Source organism: Pecten maximus, chromosome 16 (genome assembly GCF_902652985.1).
Source record: "Pecten maximus chromosome 16, xPecMax1.1, whole genome shotgun sequence".
Classification (NCBI taxonomy): domain Eukaryota; kingdom Metazoa; phylum Mollusca; class Bivalvia; order Pectinida; family Pectinidae; genus Pecten; species Pecten maximus.
Window position 1 is genome coordinate 29,077,138 of NC_047030.1, and position 19,995 is coordinate 29,097,132.

At 36.6% G+C, this 19,995-nt stretch overlaps 1 protein-coding gene across 2 annotated transcripts in view; it reads left to right on the top strand.

Annotated features, from left to right (window-relative positions):
- The window catches only part of LOC117344468 (procollagen-lysine,2-oxoglutarate 5-dioxygenase 1-like), a 68,873-nt gene that overhangs the window by 34,953 nt on the left and 13,925 nt on the right, over positions 1–19,995 (top strand). Inside the window, exons 5-14 of one of the 2 annotated variants that reach the window (XM_033907212.1) lie at positions 7,338–7,389; positions 7,608–7,720; positions 8,939–9,002; positions 9,373–9,396; positions 11,672–11,769; positions 13,934–14,035; positions 15,964–16,095; positions 16,579–16,700; positions 18,847–18,948; positions 19,490–19,615. In XM_033907212.1, the coding sequence (XP_033763103.1) occupies positions 7,338–7,389; positions 7,608–7,720; positions 8,939–9,002; positions 9,373–9,396; positions 11,672–11,769; positions 13,934–14,035; positions 15,964–16,095; positions 16,579–16,700; positions 18,847–18,948; positions 19,490–19,615 (935 nt within the window). The remainder of the gene's footprint in view (positions 1–7,337; positions 7,390–7,607; positions 7,721–8,938; positions 9,003–9,372; positions 9,397–11,671; positions 11,770–13,933; positions 14,036–15,963; positions 16,096–16,578; positions 16,701–18,846; positions 18,949–19,489; positions 19,616–19,995) is intronic. The other variant, XM_033907213.1, reaches the window with a different exon arrangement.

A 19,995-nucleotide genomic window follows, 5' to 3' on the forward strand; every position in this document is an offset into this window, starting at 1 on the left:
GTCTTACTTTTAAAGTAACAATGAAACTCCCAATAAAGTTGAGCTGACGACCGGGCAGCAGAAATTTCTGATCCTCCTTGGTGTTGGTGTTTTATCAGAATGAAGGTAGCTTAGGCATGCATGGTTGCTACAACAGTTTGGGGTTCTATTGATTTACTGTGATAATTTTTTATCAAGAGGTTTCCACGAAATGTTTTCTCTCGAGTTTTATCATTGTATGTGGTTGAGTCATGTGATATATAGTTTATGACCTTTGCCCTTTTTTCTGTCATTTACAGTGACTACACTGGTATTCTAACTAAAAACAGAAGAATTTTTTGTGAATGGTCAATCAGGCTATACCAACTGGGAATACTAAACTGTTTTTGCCAAATAACACAAAGCATGTACAGGTACATGTATATTACCAGAAAAGAGCATTTATGCGATTAGTGTCCTTTGTGCTCCTAATCCCAAATCGGTAATTGACTGAATAAGATTGAAAAAGAACATCTTTGTTCTCTATATACAGAGGGGCCCACTTATTTGCATATCGGTTATTTGAATATCCCGCTTATTTGCATAAAATTCTCAGGTCCCAATTTTTTTCTTCTTTATCTTTGTATTTCAATCCGATGTATTTGCATCGACTTAAACACTGACTCCCGCTTATATGCATGTATTAGAAAATAAATGTCAATGTGTAGCGTCAACTGCAGCAAGAAAAATAAGACTTCACATGTACATTAGTCCCAAACCAAACGGAAAAAGAGTTATAAAACGCACCAGAATTGGCCGACGTCTGCTAATCATTGGTGTCTAAGAATATTCATGATCATGACGTACAATATAACGCAGCAAATATTAAATTATCAGAATATTAAAACATACTTGCCCTAATACTTTTCACTTCCCAGAGCAGCTAGTTAAACCTTTTTATTGGAGAATTCACTTTTTGCATCATTTTGTCTATAATTTATATAATTTGTCTAATAAAAAGACATGGTTTTATCAGTATGGTGTCATAGATGGTTCATTGTTAGACCAAGGTGAGCTTATGCCATACCGTGGCGTCCGTCAACAATTGACTAATTTGACTTCTTCTTCATAACCGCTGATCAGAATTTGAACAAATTTGGTCAGAAGCATCCCTATGGGTAGGGGACTCAAAATTGTACAAATGATGGAGCTGACCCCCTGGGGGCCTCTGGGGTGGGGCCAAAAGGGGTCAATTTGGAGCTATTGATATAAACGACTTCTTCTCTGAAACCAAGCAATGGCTATCGCTCATATTTGCCAGGTAGCATCACTATGGGGTGGGGATTCAAAATTGTACAAATGAAGGGGCTGACCCCCAGGGGCCTGAGGGGCGGGGCCAAATGTGGTAAATCCGGCTATATTGATATAAACGACTTCTTCTCTGAAACCAAGCAATTGCTATCACTCATATTTGCCTGGTAGCATCATTATGGGGTGGGGATTCAAAATTGTAAAAATGATGGGGCTGACCCCCCAGGGGCCTGAGGGGCGGGGCCAAAAGGGGTCAATTTGGCTATATTGATATAAACGACGACTTCTCTGAAACCAAGCAATTGCTATTGCTCATATTTGCCTGGTAGCATCATTATGGGGTGAGGATTCAAAATTGTACAAATAATGGGGCTGACCCCCCAGGGGCCTGAGGGGCGGGGCCGAATGTGGTCAATTTGGCTATATTGATATAAACGACTTCTTCTCTGAAATCAAGCAATGGCTATCGCTTATATTTGCCTGGTAGCATCACTATGGGGTGGGGATTCAAAATTGTACAAATGATGGGGCTGCAGATGACATGAAATAAACGACTTCTGCTCTGAAACTAAGGAATGGATTTCGCTCATATTTCCGGGTAGCATCCCTATGGGATGGGGATTCAAAATTGTACAAATGGTAGGGCTGACACCCCCAGGGGCCTGAGGGGTGGGGTAAAAATTGGTCAATTTGTTTAAACAACTTCTTCTCTGAAACTAAGCAATGGATATTACTCACATTTGTATGGTAGCATGGTTATGGGGTGGGGATTCAAAATTGTAAAAAATGTTGGGGTTGACCCGGGCCGCCAGGGGGCTGAGGGGTGCGTGGGGCCAAAAGGGGTCAATTTGGCTAAATTGATTTTAACAACTTATTCTCTGAAACTAAGCAATGGTTTGACTGGTAGCATCCTATTGGGGTAGGGATTCAAAATTGCATAAAGGAAGGAGCTGACCCCCAAGGGGGCAGAGGTCAGGGTCAAAAGGGGTCAATTGGTCTAAACAAGTTCTTCTCTGAAACTAAGCAATGGATATCACTCACATTTGTGTGGTAGGATCCCTCTGAGGTCGCGGATTAATGCACTTTTTGGAATTTTCAGTATTAAAATATAACCAATGTACATGTACCCATATAAAATGCTTATGATATATATTGACATAGCAATACCAGCGACAAATATACTTCAGCATCATTCTTGTTTCATATCTCATGAAACCAGGTGAGCGATACAGGCCCTCTGGGCCTCTTGTTAATGACATAAGTTCATTTTTGCAGTATTTTAGAAAGAGAAATGAGAGTAGAATACTAGAATACTCTCATATACATGGGGATGTCGGATAGGGATATTCCAACCTTAGGGATCACAAAACGTTATGAAAACTCTCAACAGAGCCATGGGTTTTACGACATTTTGTGAACTCTCAACAGAGCCATGGGTTTTACGACATTTTGTGAACTCTCAACAGAGCCATGGGTTTCACCAGATTTTGTGAACTCTTTGGTGGAATATCCTTCATCATTACTCCAGTAACTCGGATCAACAAAATGTGTTTAGCGATTAAATTAACAAATAAAGTGAAAGACTTTCACTATGGTAACTTTTAATTGGCAAGTAAATATAAGTCTTTGGTAATTTGTTATTTAAAAGAATACACACTAAAACGTAATATCACAAAGTAACATTTTAATATTTATAGCTAATAACAGGCTCAATTAAGAATTTTTTCTAATTGCCCTTTGCCTGTGCTTTGTCTTCCATTCCTCTTTCTATTCGTAAACAATCCTTGTTACCACTACTTCTCAGAAAGTACTCAAGAAATAATTCTCAAATTTCATATGTAGCTTCCCTTTGGTCCCTAGTTGCAGCATGTTAGTTTTTGAGACTAATCTGAAATCAATATGGCCAACAGACTGCCATCTATGAATTTGACAGATGAAGTTAAATTTGTTATCACTGAAGTTTAATGAGTATTTCCTATGTCATTTATAATATCTTTGTCGCTTTACATGTTCAGTATTAAGACTGAAGAACTAGTAATATAAAAGTACTGTAATTTGTTGTCAACAATGTAGGTAAACATGAGGACGTATTAAATGGTGTTCACCTAGATCCCTGTGTCTTGATATAATAAACACATCCCGATTATTATCATTATAATCAAGGGGCACAACTCTGTTTTGAACTGTAATTTTACGAAATCTGATAGTTTAAACTTACAATCCAGATAATTTTGGATAAATACTTTTGAGCTGTAATGATATCTTATTAAAACTAGAAACATAAATGCATTACAGGTGCACACAGTCTCCTGATAAAAACTCAAAGGTCATTGGGTCAAAGGTCAAACATATTTGGTTATAACATTCTATACAAGGACTGGTTCAACACGAAGGGACCGCTATAGAGCCTGGAAAAGTAGCTGAAGTTTAATAGTTTGAAATGCTACTCCTCCTAGAAGTGTCGATTTGTCCTCCTAGAAGTGTAGATCTTGTAAGATGTATATTTTGATGCAGATTTTTTGAAGAGATGTAGATTTTGATGTAAATTTTTTGTAGAGATGTATATTTTGATGTATATTTGTTGTAAAGATATATAGATTTTGAATTAGAATTGTCCTTGAGGTGAAGTTTTTGATGTAGATTTGACCTTGAGGTGTAGATTTGTCCTTGAGGTGTAGATTTGACCTTGAGGTGTAGATTTGACCTTGAGGTGTAGATTTGATGTATTAGGTTGGATATACTGTTCCACCACGATGACTTTTACAGTTCTCATATATGAAGATGGCCATGACAACTAATATAAGGAACAAATCAATGGATACCATGATGATAAGTATAGATTCAATGGTGTTAAAAACAGCCGATTTATAAGCAAGCATGTAAATAAAGATGGCTGAAGCGTGGGTTAGAGAAGTGACCTTGTAGAGGAAGAAGAATCTCTGGTAGTGGGCTGCTATGTTACAATAACAACAGCCGTCAAAACACTTTACACAGCAAAAATAAAGTAAATAAAATACAATCCAAAATCCTAGCAGTCCAGCAAGGTAGATAGGCAGAAACACGTAGACAAAGAATGTACTTAATCCACCACAATCCCAGTAAACGAGGAGGAACACAACTGCAGCTACATCAAACAGGAACGACACCAGCACTCGTAGCATGAAGTTGATGATGAGTGACTTTTTGCTAGCCATTTGCATCACACGTAATGTCAAATCCACGACGGCCACCTCAATGAAATGAGGATGTGGTCCATCAATTTGGATGGTTTTTATTGTGAAAAAACCCATGGCAATGAAGAAAAGTAGCTTACACTTTTGTTTTTATTGATGCAATATGATTAATCCTATCTGCTGGTGTTTGTTTTTGTCCCTGGCTTGTACTCCCAATACTCTACTCTGATTACAAGCTTTATTGGCTCCTGGCTGGTACTCCAATACTTCAGAAACTGATTACAAACGTTATTAGTCCCTGACTTGTACTCCAATACTCCAGAAACTGATTACAAACGTTATTAGTCCCTGGCTTGTACTCCAATACTCTGATTACAAACGTTATTAGTCCCTGGCTTGTACTCCAATACTCCAGAAACTGATTACAAACGTTATTAGTCCCTGGCTTGTACTCCAATACTCCAGAAACTGATTATGATTACAAACGTTGTTGACTCCTGGCTTTTATTCCGATACTCTATTCTTGAAACACTGTTGATTTTGAAGACAGTTGTTGATTATTGGATCACTGTTGATTTTGAAGTCATTTGTTGATTATTGGATCACTGTTGATTTTGAAGACAGTAGTTGATTATTGGATCACTGTTGATTTTGAAGACAGTTGTTGATTATTGGATCACTGTTGATTTGAAGACAGTTGTTGATTATTGGATCACTGTTGATTTTGAAGACAGTTGTTGATTATTGGATCACTGTTGATTTTGAAGACAGTTGTTGATTATTGGATCACTGTTGATTTTGAAGACAGTTGTTGATTATTGGATCACTGTTGATTTTGAAGAAAGTTGTTGATTATTGGATCACTGTTGATTTTGAAGACAGTTGTTGATTATTGGATCACTGTTGATTTTGAAGACAGTTGTTGATTATTGGATCACTGTTGATTTTGAAGACAGTTGTTGATTATTGGATCACTGTTGATTTTGAAGACAGTTGTTGATTATTGGATCACTGTTGATTTTGAAGTCATTTGTTGATTATTGGATCACTGTTGATTTTGAAGACATTTGTCGCTGGTTCATGTTCAGCCTGTGTTTGGTCTATCGGTTAATGTCTACGTGTTTATATCCTCACCTAGTTACAGCTATGGTATTAGACTGGTTATACATTATGTGTCCAAATATATACCGGATTGGACACATACATGTATCTATGTGTTCTTCTATAGCAGTGGCTCATAATTACACATATATATATATATATACCTGTCAATATCAATTACCGTATTAGCATGATTGGTTTAAAGGAAAAAGTAATAATGGCATTTTAACTGCAATTTTTCAAAAATATTTGAACACCGGTATTAAAGACTTATATAAAAATTCATTACTCCAGTTAGAGAGAAAATCCATCACTCCAGTTGGAGAGAAGATGTCAAAATATTCAGATATTCATTTTGATGTAAACATTTTGAAAATAATTTTTAAGCTGACATGGTTTGGAAGATGTCATTGTATGAAGTGTTGTCATCTTAACAAGACAGATAGGAAACTGTACCACCTGGATACTAACTTGTAATAAACTGAAAACAAAACATGTATATAGAAAATATAAACACAGTTTTCAAAATTACCAATGTTCCAACACATATCAAAATAAAATCATTTGAAACCTTTGATTTGAGGGATTGTAAGTTGAGAGATTTTACTGCCCATGGTCCCGACATTTAAATGTCTATTGTATTTAATTAATACAAAGAACTGGATATGGTGCCTGCTCTGTGTTACTTTGTTTTAAAACTGAAGAATGGACTGTTGGCAGCACAGTGACGTGTGTATAAGTTAGGACCGATATATACAATTCTCTGTTTTTATGTCTATCAGTGACTTGTGTATAAGTTAGGACCCATATATACAATTCTCTGTTTTATGTCTATCGGTGACTTGTGTATAAGTTAGGACCCGTATATACAATTCTCTGTTTTATGTCTATCGGTGACCTGTGTATAAGTTAGGACCCGTATATACAATTCTCTGTTTTATGTCTATCTGTGACTTGTGTGAATTAGGACCGATATATACAATTCTCTGTTTTATGTCTATCAGTGACTTGTGTATAAGTTAGGACCGATATATACAATTCTCTGTTTTATGTCTATCAGTGACTTGTGTATAAGTTAGGACCCATATATACAATTCTCTGTTTTATGTGTATCAGTGACTTGTGTATAAGTTAGGACCCATATATACAATTCTCTGTTTTATGTGTATCAGTGACTTGTGTATAAGTTAGGACCGATATATACAATTCTCTGTTTTATGTCTATCAGTGACCTGTGTATATGTTAGGACCCATATATACAATTCTCTGTTTTATGTCTATCAGTGACTTGTTTGAATTAGGACCGATATATAAAATTCTCTGTTTTTATGTCTATCAGTGACTTGTGTATAAGTTAGGACCGATATATACAATTCTCTTTTGGGTTTAATAAGTTAGGACCGATATATACAATTCTCTGTTTTATGTCTATCAGTAACTTGTGTGAATTAGGACCGATATATACAATTCTCTTTTGGGTTTAATAAGTTAGGACCGATATATACAATTCTCTGTTTTATGTCTATCAGTAACTTGTGTGAATTAGGACCGATATATACAATTCTCTTTTGGGTTTCTATTTACCGTCTTTATGTCTCTCTCCCTAACTTACACCTTAATTGATTTGGTTGGTCATTTAAGGTCAAAGGTTATACTTGACCACATTTGAAATACATCATAAACTTGTGAAGAAATAATTTTATGAATCCCTCTCCTCTATGGATGTAATTTGATTAACATAGATCGGATTTGATTTTGTAGATGTTTCCTAACCATATTTCTGTTTGTTTGTAGGCACGTTACCCAGAAGTCAAAGCTCAGGAAAGCCGATTCCTCAATTCTGGAGGTAAGCTTGTTTTATTAACACAGAAAAGTTGGTTCCTCTATTCAAAGGGCAGTAATAGCACTGGGGGTTAAAGCACCAGCTTACATAATCATAGGTGAAGATCCGAGGTGTGTGGTTCAGCGCTCAATACCGGCCATGTCAGTTTGTGTCTTGGGAAGCTGAGAAACAGTGATTTTACTTTCTTTGAAACATGCATATTTCTGTTTTTTGTTCTGCAGGATTCATTGGTTATGCCAAAGATATTGTTGAAATTGTCAACCACAAGGTGATCGGTAACCAAGACGATGATCAACTATACTACACAGAAATCTTCCTAGATAAAACCCTCCGAGTAAGTGACTGTTACTTCTATTGAAACTGGCTAATACTGTGACTATTTCCAAGATTTTTTTTCACTGTTTTTAAGTATGCAAAATTACTTACCGTATGTTAATCAATATCAAACTTCTAAGGATATATCTTTATACACCTGTCAAGTATTGACTGGAGTATTATGGTATGTTGTTGTCCGTCTGGTATAAACTTTTGTTTGTTCCGAGATCTCCTATATTTTTCAACCTATTTCTTTGAAACTTGCAAGGTGTTATAATCATGCTTTGTAGTTTTGTTTCTTTGAACAGAATTTTGATAAAACTATTTTTGCAAAAGTTAATGCCTTACATATTTATATCTGTAGATCCTTGCCCTCAGTTTTAAACCAATTTCTTTCAAATTTTAAAAACTTTTTTATGGTCTAAAATTGTACTTTCTCAGTGGCATATTGATAAGACAATAAATTTTGCATTTCAATCTGTGCATTCCCATTGATGTGTTTATTTTTGGGACAGGGGATGGTGTTTATTTTTGGGACAGGGGATGGGTGTATGTTGTTCTGCCCTGTGGTACGTTTGTTGTATTTATCTAGCATTGGATTATTGCCAAGAATTCTAACACATACAAAAGACTAGTGAGCTGGCAATAATTCATTCAGTTTGAAGAACTTGCACTGTGACCTCAATCATTGTATGTCAGCCTTACACAAGCTGTTTAATTCTTAGTTTGCAGTTTAGGAGAAGAGGTTTAATTTTTGCTCCAGAACAGCAATTTATTATCAGTTAATTCTATCATATCAGATCTACCTAGAAGTTGGACCCATGCCACATTGTCATACAAAATATCCGTTCTTACATGGCTGGCATTTAAACGTTCTACATGTTCTTACATGGCTGGCATTTAAACGTTCTACATATACGGGTAATCAAGTGTCTCTTCCTGGTCAAGTTATTGGAAAGATTAAAGATTCTCAGAAGTGTGTGTCAACTTGTGGAACGTAATTGATTACACAATAAATGCAGTTATACACCCAGCGATATATACCTATGAAATTTAAAAGTGATTATGCCATTATTCCAAAATGTTTGTGAAAAAGATTTTGAGATGAAAGAATGTAAAAAAAAAAACAAACTCAGCAGTGTCCTTTTGATCTTCATTTGAATAAGATGATAGAAATTTGGATGATTTTTTTATGCAGATAAGGGTATTTGCCTAATTACAATTTTTTTTTCCTTAGGAGAAATGGAACATCAAGTTGGACACCAAATCAGAAATATTTCAGAACCTTCACGGTGTTTTAGGTGAGAACTCATTTTGTTTTATTCTCTAACTCTGGGACGCATTTCAGAACCTTCACGATGTTTTTATTTTAATTAGGTGAGAACTGATATGTCATATTGTTTTATTCTCTAACTCTGGGACGCATTTCAGAACCTTCACAGTGTTTTAGGTGAGAACTCATATTGTTTTTTTCTCTAACTCTGGGACGCATTTCAGAACCTTCACGGTGTTTTAGGTGAGAACTGATACGTCATATTGTTTTTTCTCTAACTCTGGGACATGTTTTCTTCACTAGACTATAATAACTTATTCAAGTGTAAACAATTTATTTTACTCTGTATAATGTAAACAAGAAGCCTCCATTATATTTCATCATTAAAATTGTGACAGGTGGAAGAGAAATTAGGCCGAGTGGTAAGTGTTAGGTGACCTGGTTACACTGTTACACTATTAGTCCCTAACTGTCTGTAAGACATTCTGTTGTACTAATGTTATTATAGGTCACACGTTTGGTTGAGGTTTCTCTGTAGTTTCTACTAACATTTCATGTTCTGGGATGGGAAGCCGTTGTTAATAACATCCTGATATGAGTGAATGGAGCCTATGATCGTATATTGATGTAGGCTCCAATAATTTCTGGCATCAGAGTTAAACTCCAAGTTGTTAAATAATAACAAGTTTTATTATCATCAAACCTGTTTTCTACCAAAATATGCCATGTTATTCTCGGACTATTGTGTGAATGTGCTGGTTAGTATAAGTTCATTGATAAACCAGCAATGATTGGTTGATGTTTTGAACTTTGACCCAAACTCCTGTTTTAGCTCACCTTCTGAAGGGCAAGTGAGCTTGTGCCTTGGTGCAGCGTCTATCTTCTGTTTATCTGTCTGTCCACATGGCATCAACCTTCCTCTTCAAACAACTTCTGAATAACTAAGAGGTCCAGATCGATACTTGTTATTGGGCCTGTAGCATGCTAGGATGAACAAATATTGGGCCTGTAGCTGTTTGGGTGAAAGGTTACCAAGTTTGGTCAAATGACCTACATTCACAATCTGTAATAGGAATCAAATGTGTTCAAATTGTTTAGAGACTTCTCAATAAACAAGAGACCTGATATTGGGTCTGCTGCATGCTAGGGTGAAGTGCTATCAAGTTTGTTTAAATGAATGACCTTGACCTAGTTGATGTTAAAGATTAAACCTTTGAAGTACTTCCTCTGAACGGCATGGTGGATTTTGACCAGAGGATTATTAGTGAAGCAGACAATGTTCTATAAATCAAGGGTTTGTCTCCCTGGAGGGTGGAATGGTAATACCCAAAAGGGCACAGAGGGACATATCATACTTAGCTTTATTTGAACTACGGTAAACCTCCAATTAATTCGAACACGCGGATAGTTCCAACACACATTTTTTCCTAGAAAAACAATATTTTTTTAGCTAGTAATAGTTCGAACTTGTCAAATGAAGAACGCAAAGTAAGATTTTTTTCGGCAAACTCCATTGAAAGCTCGCGACGACTCGGCCCCGATGACCGGCCCTGAAAAAATGCCAAGATTTAAATTTGATCAGCAAGCATGTTTATGTTATTAGATTGTATGCGTGATCATTAGAATGCGTCTGTGATTTAATATATGCCACATATTTTAGCGTTATTTCAGTTTTTTACATTGCAAAATACACCACGCACGAGACAGCTGATTGCAAATTTAGGCCTCGATAATGTATAAATAACATGCGATATTTGTATTCACGCCGTATGGCAAACTAAGAAATCGTCCGTGTATTTTCACATATAGCTAGTGTTAACTTAGCATTATGATAATTTAATTGTGACTGGACATCTCTTAAGTATTGGCAATCAAGGTATTACCTGAGAACCTGCGACCTCACGCTAGGTAAGCAGGCCACGCGAGGTGTCACTTGCGGTAAAGTTGAAAGGATCGGCTGCCCGATTGTGCTGAGTGACGTGAAAAGAATTTGTATCCAGTCAAAACAATCCACAGGTGTCCAAATTAGTGATGGATAATTTTGCAGGTATTAACAAGTTTGGTAGATAATACGACTGGGCATATTTAAAAACAGACATGTTGATGTTCTGACCTAATTTTACCAACATATATCGCCTATTTTTACAGTAGTGCTTTCGTAAACGCAACAGGTTATGCAGACTGCTTTTGATATATTGAAGAGACCATTTATTACAATAATATTATATAGCGATAGTTTCTGATTCAGATAAAATATATAACCATGCAAAGATTATACTCTACAAATGTTTAACTTTTGTGTCACAAATGAAACATGTACTGTACTGTAGCTACGCATTAACCGAGCGGCTTCGTGCAATAACCATCATAATTATCGCGAAATGAAGAACGTTTAACGATCAATTAACATTGAATTAAATAAAATTCTATGATTTACTTGCTTATAAATGTGCCATTGTTCAGGCTGCCGTTGTTACGTATCAGATTTACAATGGATGTGTTTGTGTCTAATGGTTTTACTCGAATATTGACTCGAATAGTTCGAACTCACGCTTGTTTTCTGAAGCATAATTTCGAATAATTTAAACAGGTTCATCAATATTTATTTAATTTTGTTCGAACTAACCGGAGGTTTACCGTATATACTGGAGAAATGTAAGCAAGATTTTATAATAAAACATGTTTCTATGACAACAGGAAATGTTGACCTGAAGTTTGTTGGCTCCAGGAGTTATCTGTACAACTCTAAGACTGGCACCACTCCTATTGTAATCCATGGAAACGGTCCCATCAAGGTAAAACACTAGAAAAAGGTTTGATGAAATGTTCGTATCAAGGTAATAAATACGCCCTAGAAATGTTCAAAAAATGTTTGTATCAAGGTAATAAATACGCCCTAGAAATGTTGGATGAAATGTTCGTATCAAGGTAATAAATACGCCCTAGAAATATTGGATGAAATGTTCGTATCAAGGTAAAACACTAGAGAAAGGTTTGATGAAATGTTCATATCAAGGTATTAAATACGCCCTCGAAATGTTTGATGAAATGTTCGTATCAAGGTAATAAATACGCCCTAGAAATGTTGGATGAAATGTTCGTATCAAGGTATTAAATACGCCCTAGAAATGTTTGATGAAATGTTCGTATCAAGGTAATAAATACGCCCTAGAAATGTTGGATGAAATGTTCGTATCAAGGTATTAAATACGCCCTAGAAATGTTTGATGAAATGTTCGTATCAAGGTAATAAATACGCCCTAGAAATGTTGGATGAAATGTTCGTATCAAGGTAATAAATACGCCCTAGAAATGTTTGATGAAACTGTACATTAAAACTAATTTAAAGATATTATTTTTATATATACCTTTAGGCCAATTTACTGGATTTCTTAAACAATACTACCACACTAAATGTGGAAAATTTAGGCTAATGAAGCGGAGATCTTGTGATCACAAAAAATTTCCCCATGCACATCTCCAACTACAAAGGAAGGTGGATCGATTGCTGAAATTAACCCCACATATATAATTTACCAATCGAAATCGCGGAATTAACCCTGCTGCGAAGATAACCACGTTTACAGTATTCAGTTCTAAAAAAATGACCTTCAACTTACTATACTTTCAACGTGTAATGTTGTTCACAACGAATAAAGTTAAATGCGAATCGAAACAATAACTGGAGAGACAGCCAGTAACGGAGATAGCAATAATGGAGAGATAGAAAGTAACGGAGAAAGTAATAAATGGAAAGACAGAAAGTAACGGAGAAAGTAATAAATGGAGAGACAGACAGTAACAGAGATAGTAATAAATGGAGAGACAGAAAGTAACGGAGAAAGTAATAAATGGAGAGACAGACAGTAACAGAGATAGTAATAAATGGAGAGACAGAAAGTAACAGAGAAAGTAATAAATGGAGAGACAGAAAGTAACGGAGAAAGTAATAAATGGAGAGATAGAAAGTAACAGAGAAAGTAATAAATGGAGAGACAGAAAGTAACAGAGAAAGTAATAATTGGAGAGACAGACAGTAACGGAGATAGTAATAAATGGAGAGACAGAAAGTAACAGAGAAAGTAATAAATGGAGAGACAGAAAGTAACGGAGAAAGTAATAAATGGAGAGACAGACAGTAACAGAGATAGTAATAAATGGAGAGACAGAAAGTAACGGAGAAAGTAATAAATGGAGAGACAGACAGTAACAGAGATAGTAATAAATGGAGAGACAGAAAGTAACAGAGAAAGTAATAAATGGAGAGACAGAAAGTAACGGAGAAAGTAATAAATGGAGAGATAGAAAGTAACAGAGAAAGTAATAAATGGAGAGACAGAAAGTAACGGAGAAAGTAATAAATGGAGAGATAGAAAGTAACAGAGAAAGTAATAAATGGAGAGACAGAAAGTAACAGAGAAAGTAATAATTGGAGAGACAGACAGTAACGGAGAAAGTAATAAATGGAGAGACAGAAAGTAACGGAGAAAGTAATAAATGGAGAGACAGAAAGTAACAGAGATAGTAATAAATGGAGAGACAGACGGTAACGGAGAAAGTAATAAATGGAGAGACAGAAAGTAACGGAGAAAGTAATAAATGGAGAGATAGAAAGTAACAGAGATAGTAATAAATGGAGAGACAGAAAGTAACGGAGAAAGTAATAAATGGAGAGATAGAAAGTAACGGAGAAAGTAATAAATGGAGAGACAGAAAGTAACGGAGAAAGTAATAAATGGAGAGATAGAAAGTAACGGAGAAAGTAATAAATGGAGAGACAGAAAGTAACGGAGAAAGTAATAAATGGAGAGACAGACAGTAACGGAGAAAGTAATAAATGGAGAGACAGACAGTAACGGAGAAAGTAATAAATGGAGAGACAGACAGTAACGGAGATCGCAGATGATAAGTCACATTAAAGATTTTTTCTTACTATTTAATTATGAATGCAACTTTCAGGTGGAGTTTAATCGGATTGCCAACTACCTTGGTGACGGTTGGACACAGAGCATGGGCTGTCAGTCATGTGGACAAGATTTCATCATTCTGAGAGATGTAAAGGTAATGTCAACTACAGGGAAACTCTACTGTTTATAAATCACCGGTGATTCTCATTAAAGCTGACAATGTAAATCACTGGTGATTCTCATTAAAGCTGACAGTGTAAATCACAGGTGATTCTCATTAAAGCTGACAATGTAAATCACAGGTGATTCTCATTAAAGCTGACAGTGTAAATCACAGGTGATTCCCATTAAAGCTGAAGGTGTTAAATCACAGGTGATTGTCATTAAAGCTGAAGGTGTTAAATCACAGGTGATTCTCATTAAAGCTGACAGTGTAAATCACAGGTGATTCCCATTAAAGCTGACAGTGTCAATCACAGGTGATTGTCATTAAAGGTGACAGTGTCAATCACTGGTGATTGTCATTAAAGGTGACAATGTAAATCACAGGTGATTCTCATTAAAGCTTAAGGTGTTAAATCACAGGTGATTCTCATTTAAGGTGACAGTGTCAATCACAGGTGATTCTCATTAAAGCTGACAATGTAAATCACAGGTGATTGTCATTAAAGGTGACAATGTAAATCACAGGTGATTCTCATTAAAGGTGACAGTGTAAATCACAGGTGATTCTCATTAAAACTGACAGTGTAAGTCGCAGGTGATTCTCATTAAAGGTGACAATGTAAATCACAGGTGATTCTCATTAAAGGTGACAATGTAAATCAACACACATACAACACTTCTCTCTGTAGTGATGTGGAACACTTCTCTGTGTAGTGATGTGGAACACTTCTCTGTGTAGTGATGTGGAACACCTCTGTGTAGTGATGTGGAACACCTCTGTGTGTAGTGATGTGGAACACCTCTGTGTGTAGTGATGTGGAACACCTCTGTGTGTAGTGATGTGGAACACCTCTGTGTGTAGTGATGTGGATCATCTCTGTGTGTAGTGATGTGGATCATCTCTGTGTGTAGTGATGTGGAACACCTCTGTGTGTAGTGATGTGGAACGTCTCTGTGTAGTGATGTGGAACACCTCTGTGTGTAGTGATGTGGAACACCTCTGTGTGCAGTGATGTGGAACACCTGTGTAGTGATGTGGAACACCTCTGTGTGTAGTGATGTGGAACACCTCTCTGTGTAGTGATGTGGAACACCTCTGTGTAGTGATGTAGAACACCTCTGTGTGTAGTGATGTAGAACACCTCTGTGTGTAGTGATGTAGAATGCCTCTGTATAGTGATGTGGAACGCCTCTGTGTGTAGTGATGTGGAACGCCTCTGTGTAGTGATGTGGAACACCTCTGTGTGTAGTGATATGGAACACCTCTATGTGTAGTGATGTGGAACGCCTCTGTGTGTAGTGATGTGGAACGCCTCTGTGTGAAGTGATGTGGAACACCTCTGTGTAGTGATTTGGAACACCGCTGTGTGCAGTGATGTGGAACACCTCTGTGTGTAGTGATGTGGAACACCTCTGTGTGTAGTGATGTGGAACACCTCTGTGTGCAGTGATGTGGAACACCCCTGTGTGTAGTGATGTGGAACACCTCTGTGTGCAGTGATGTGGAACACCTCTGTGTGAAGTGATGTGGAACACCTCTGTGTGTAGTGATGTGGAACACCTCTGTGTGTAGTGATGTGGAACACCTCTGTCGGCAGTGATGTGGAACACCTCTGTGTGTAGTGATGTGGAACACCTCTGTGTGCAGTGATGTGGAACACCTCTGTGTGTAGTGATGTGGAACACCTCTGTGTGTAGTGATGTGGAACACCTCTGTGTGTAGTGATGTGGAACACCTCTGTGTGTAGTGATGTGGAACACCTCTGTGTGTAGTGATGTGGAACACCTCTGTGTGTAGTGATGTGGAACACCTCTGTTTGCAGTGATGTGGAACACCTCTGTGTAGTTCTTAATTATTAATAGTTTTTTATTTTATTTTCCTGTAATGATTTGAATTCCCTCTATTGTTTTGTACAGCCTGACGATTTCCCCACAGTACTGATTGCTCTGATGATAGAACAGCCCACACCATTCCTCAATGAGTTCCTGGGACATATACGAGACCAAATCTACCCAAAACAAAAAATTGACCTTTTTGTTCATAACAAGGTTAGTTGGTTTATATTCTCATCAGTTCAGTTTTTATCAATGGATTGTATACAGGCATTGGGAAGTAATCAAATTAACTAATAAAATATTTTATTTGAAATCAATATGCATTGCTGTATTAAAGATTTACAAAAAAAAATATGATCAAAAATAATAACATAAAAAAATCCTTTACATTATTTGTTTTGATCAGATGGACATGTTGTTTTTTTATTGATATTATTCATTATTATCTCCATTTTATAAAAGGAATGAAAAGCTAATTCAGATCTCCTTTAAAATTTAAGATACCATCTCTCATTAAATAGAGACCACTCTCCTTTAAGAGACTGTTTTTCAACTTCCCTCAAGTTTTCTCTTATTATAGATTTGACTCTATCTGCTTTTGATAACTTAAAACACATAAAATTTAATATGAAAGTATCAGACCCATTGTAATCTTGAATACAACATGACCTTGACCTTGACCTTGCCTACTTCTAGGTGAAGCTCCATGATAAGACCGTGTCAGACTTTCTGGAGAATGTCAAAGATGAGTACCACTCCATAAACCACTTACGGGCAGACGATCAGGTGACAGAGGTCCAGGCCCGCAACTGGGCGCTGTAAGTACTCCAGTAGTAACATGGCAGATATTGTCCACTACACAGTGATATTGTCCACTACACAGTGAGTATTGTCCACTACACAGTGAATATTGCCCACTACACAGTGATATTGTCCACTACACAGTGAATATTGTCCACTACATGGTGAATATTGTCCACTACACAGTGAATATTATCCACTACACAGTGGATATTGTCCACTACACTACACAGTGATATTGTCCACTACACTACACAGTGGATATTGTCCACTACACAGTGAATATTGTCCACTACACAGTGAATATTGTCCACTACACAGTGAATATTGCCCACTACACAGTGAATATTGTCCACTACACAGTGAATATTGTCCACTACACAGTGAATATTGTCCACTTCACAGTGAATATGTCCACTACACAGTGAATATTGTCCACTACACAGTGAATATTGTCCAGTACACAGTGAATATCGTCCAATACACAGTGAATACTGTCCACTACATGATGGATTTTGTCCACTACACAGTGAATATTGTCCACTACACAGTGAATATTGTCCACTACACACTGAATATTGTCCACTACACAGTGGATATTGTCCATTACACAGTGAATATTGTCCACTACACAGTGGATATTGTCCATTACACAATGAGTATTGTCCACTACACAGTGAATATTGCCCACTACATGGTGAATATTGTCCACTACACAGAGGATATTGTCCACTACATGGTGAATATTGTCCACTACACAGTGGATATTGTCCATTACACAATGAGTATTGTCCACTACACAGTGAATATTGCCCACTACACAGTGGATATTGTCCACTACACAGAGGATATTGTCCACTACATGGTGAATATTGTCCACTACATGGTGAATATTGTCCACTACACAGTGATATTGTCCATTACACAGTGAATATTGTCCACTACACAGTGATATTGTCCACTACATGGTGAATATTGTCCACTACACAGTGATATTGTCCATTACACAGTGAATATCGTCCAATACACAGTGAATATTGTCCACTACATGATGGATTTTGTCCACTACACAGTGAATATTGTCCACTACACTACACAGTGAATATTGTCCACTACACAGTGAATATTGTCCATTACACAGTGAATATTGTCCACTACACAGTGAATATTGTCCACTACACAGTGAATATTGTCCAGTACACAGTGAATATCGTCCAATACACAGTGAATATTGTCCACTACATGATGGATTTTGTCCACTACACAGTGAATATTGTCCACTACACAGTGAATATTGTCCACTACACAGTGAGTATTGTCCACTACACAGTGAATATTGTCCACTACATTACACACTGAATATTGTCCACTACACATTGGATATTGTCCATTACACAATGAGTATTGTCCATTACACAGTGAATATTGTCCACTACACAGTGAATATTGTCCACTACATGGTGAATATTGTTCACTACACAGTGAGTATTGTCCACTACACAGTGAATATTGCCCACTACACAGTGAATATTGTCCACTACATGGTGAATATTGTTCACTACACAGTGAATATTGTCCACTACACAGTGAATATTGTCCACTACACAGTGAATATTGTCCACTACACAGTGGATATTGTCCATTACACAATGAGTATTGTCCATTACACAGTGAATATTGTCCACTACACAGTGAATATTGCCCACTACACAGTGAATATTGTCCACTACATGTTGAATATTGTCCACTACACTGAGTATTGTCCACTACACAGTGAATATTGTCCACTACACTACAAAGTGAATATTGTCCACTACACAGTGAATATTGTCCACTACACTACACAGTGAATATTGTCCACTACACAGTGAATATTGTCCACTACACAGTGAATATTGTCTATTACACAGTGAATATTGTCCACTACATGGTGAATATTGTCCACTACACAGTGAGTATTGTCCACTACACAGTGAATATTGTCCATTAAACAGTGAATATTGTCTATTACACAGTGAATATTGTTCACTACACATTGAATATTGTCCACTACACACTGAATATTGTCCCTCACACAGAGGATATTGTCCACTACACAGTGAATATTGTCCTTTACACAGTGGATATTCTCAATTGTATGATGGTTATTGTTTTTGTTTACAGCGAGGAGTGTGCCAAGAGAAAGTGTCAGTACTTCTTCAATGTTGATTCCACTTCCCAGCTTCGTCACCATGGGGGATTACACATTCTTATCGAGACCAACAGGTATAGCGATTTTGCTATTCATTGTAGTTTGACCACCCAGTAGACCACATCAGAACCATATGATATAATACAAAGCAGAAGAAAATTCCACCTATGTATGTCATAACATTAAGTATTGAAGCTTATTGACCAATACTTTTACCTGCTATGACTCCATTACAATGTAATGAGTGTAGCTACTTATAATATGACAAGAGTTATCTCCCTTCCCTTATATAAGTAGTCGTTATCCTCCTTTCTAACTTGCATTCCTATGCACTGTTAGGGCCTACAATATCATAAACATGTATGCTGTGTTAGGGCCTACAATATCATAAACATGTATGCTCTGTTAGGGCCTACAATATCATAAACATGTATGCTGTGTTAGGGCCTACAATATCATAAACATGTATGCTCTGTTAGGGCCTACAATATCATAAACATGTATGCTGTGTTAGGGCCTACAATATCATAAACATGTATGCTCTGTTAGGGCCTACAATATCACATACATGTATGCTCTGTTAGGGCCTACAACCTATTTACACTGTTCTTACAGGACTGTACTAGCACCGATGCTGACACGGCCGTACAAACTCTGGTCTAACTGGTGGGGTAATCTCAATAAGAATGGATTCTACGCCCGTTCAGATGATTACATGGACATTGTACAGAATACCAAAATGTAAGCCGGACAATTGTTAATTATGGATAATTCTAGCTGAACAATTGTTAATTATGGATAATTCTAGCTGAACAATTGTTAATTATGGATAATTTTTGGATGAAAATATGACAACAAAACATTCCTTCTGCAAATAACTCAATGTAAAAATTATTTGTTTCCAGGTACCAGAAATAAAAACAAAATCATAAATTTAAACTTGGTAACCACATTATTTCAAAAATGAATAACCTTTTACACAATGTTACGGTGAGTTTAAAAGAATAGACAAAGTTTACCGGTATGAATGACGACAGCAGTAAACAAAATAGTGTGAAGAGAAAATAATTCAATCAATGTTTTATATTTACTTTGAAATGTTACTTGTTAGCTTTGTGTCT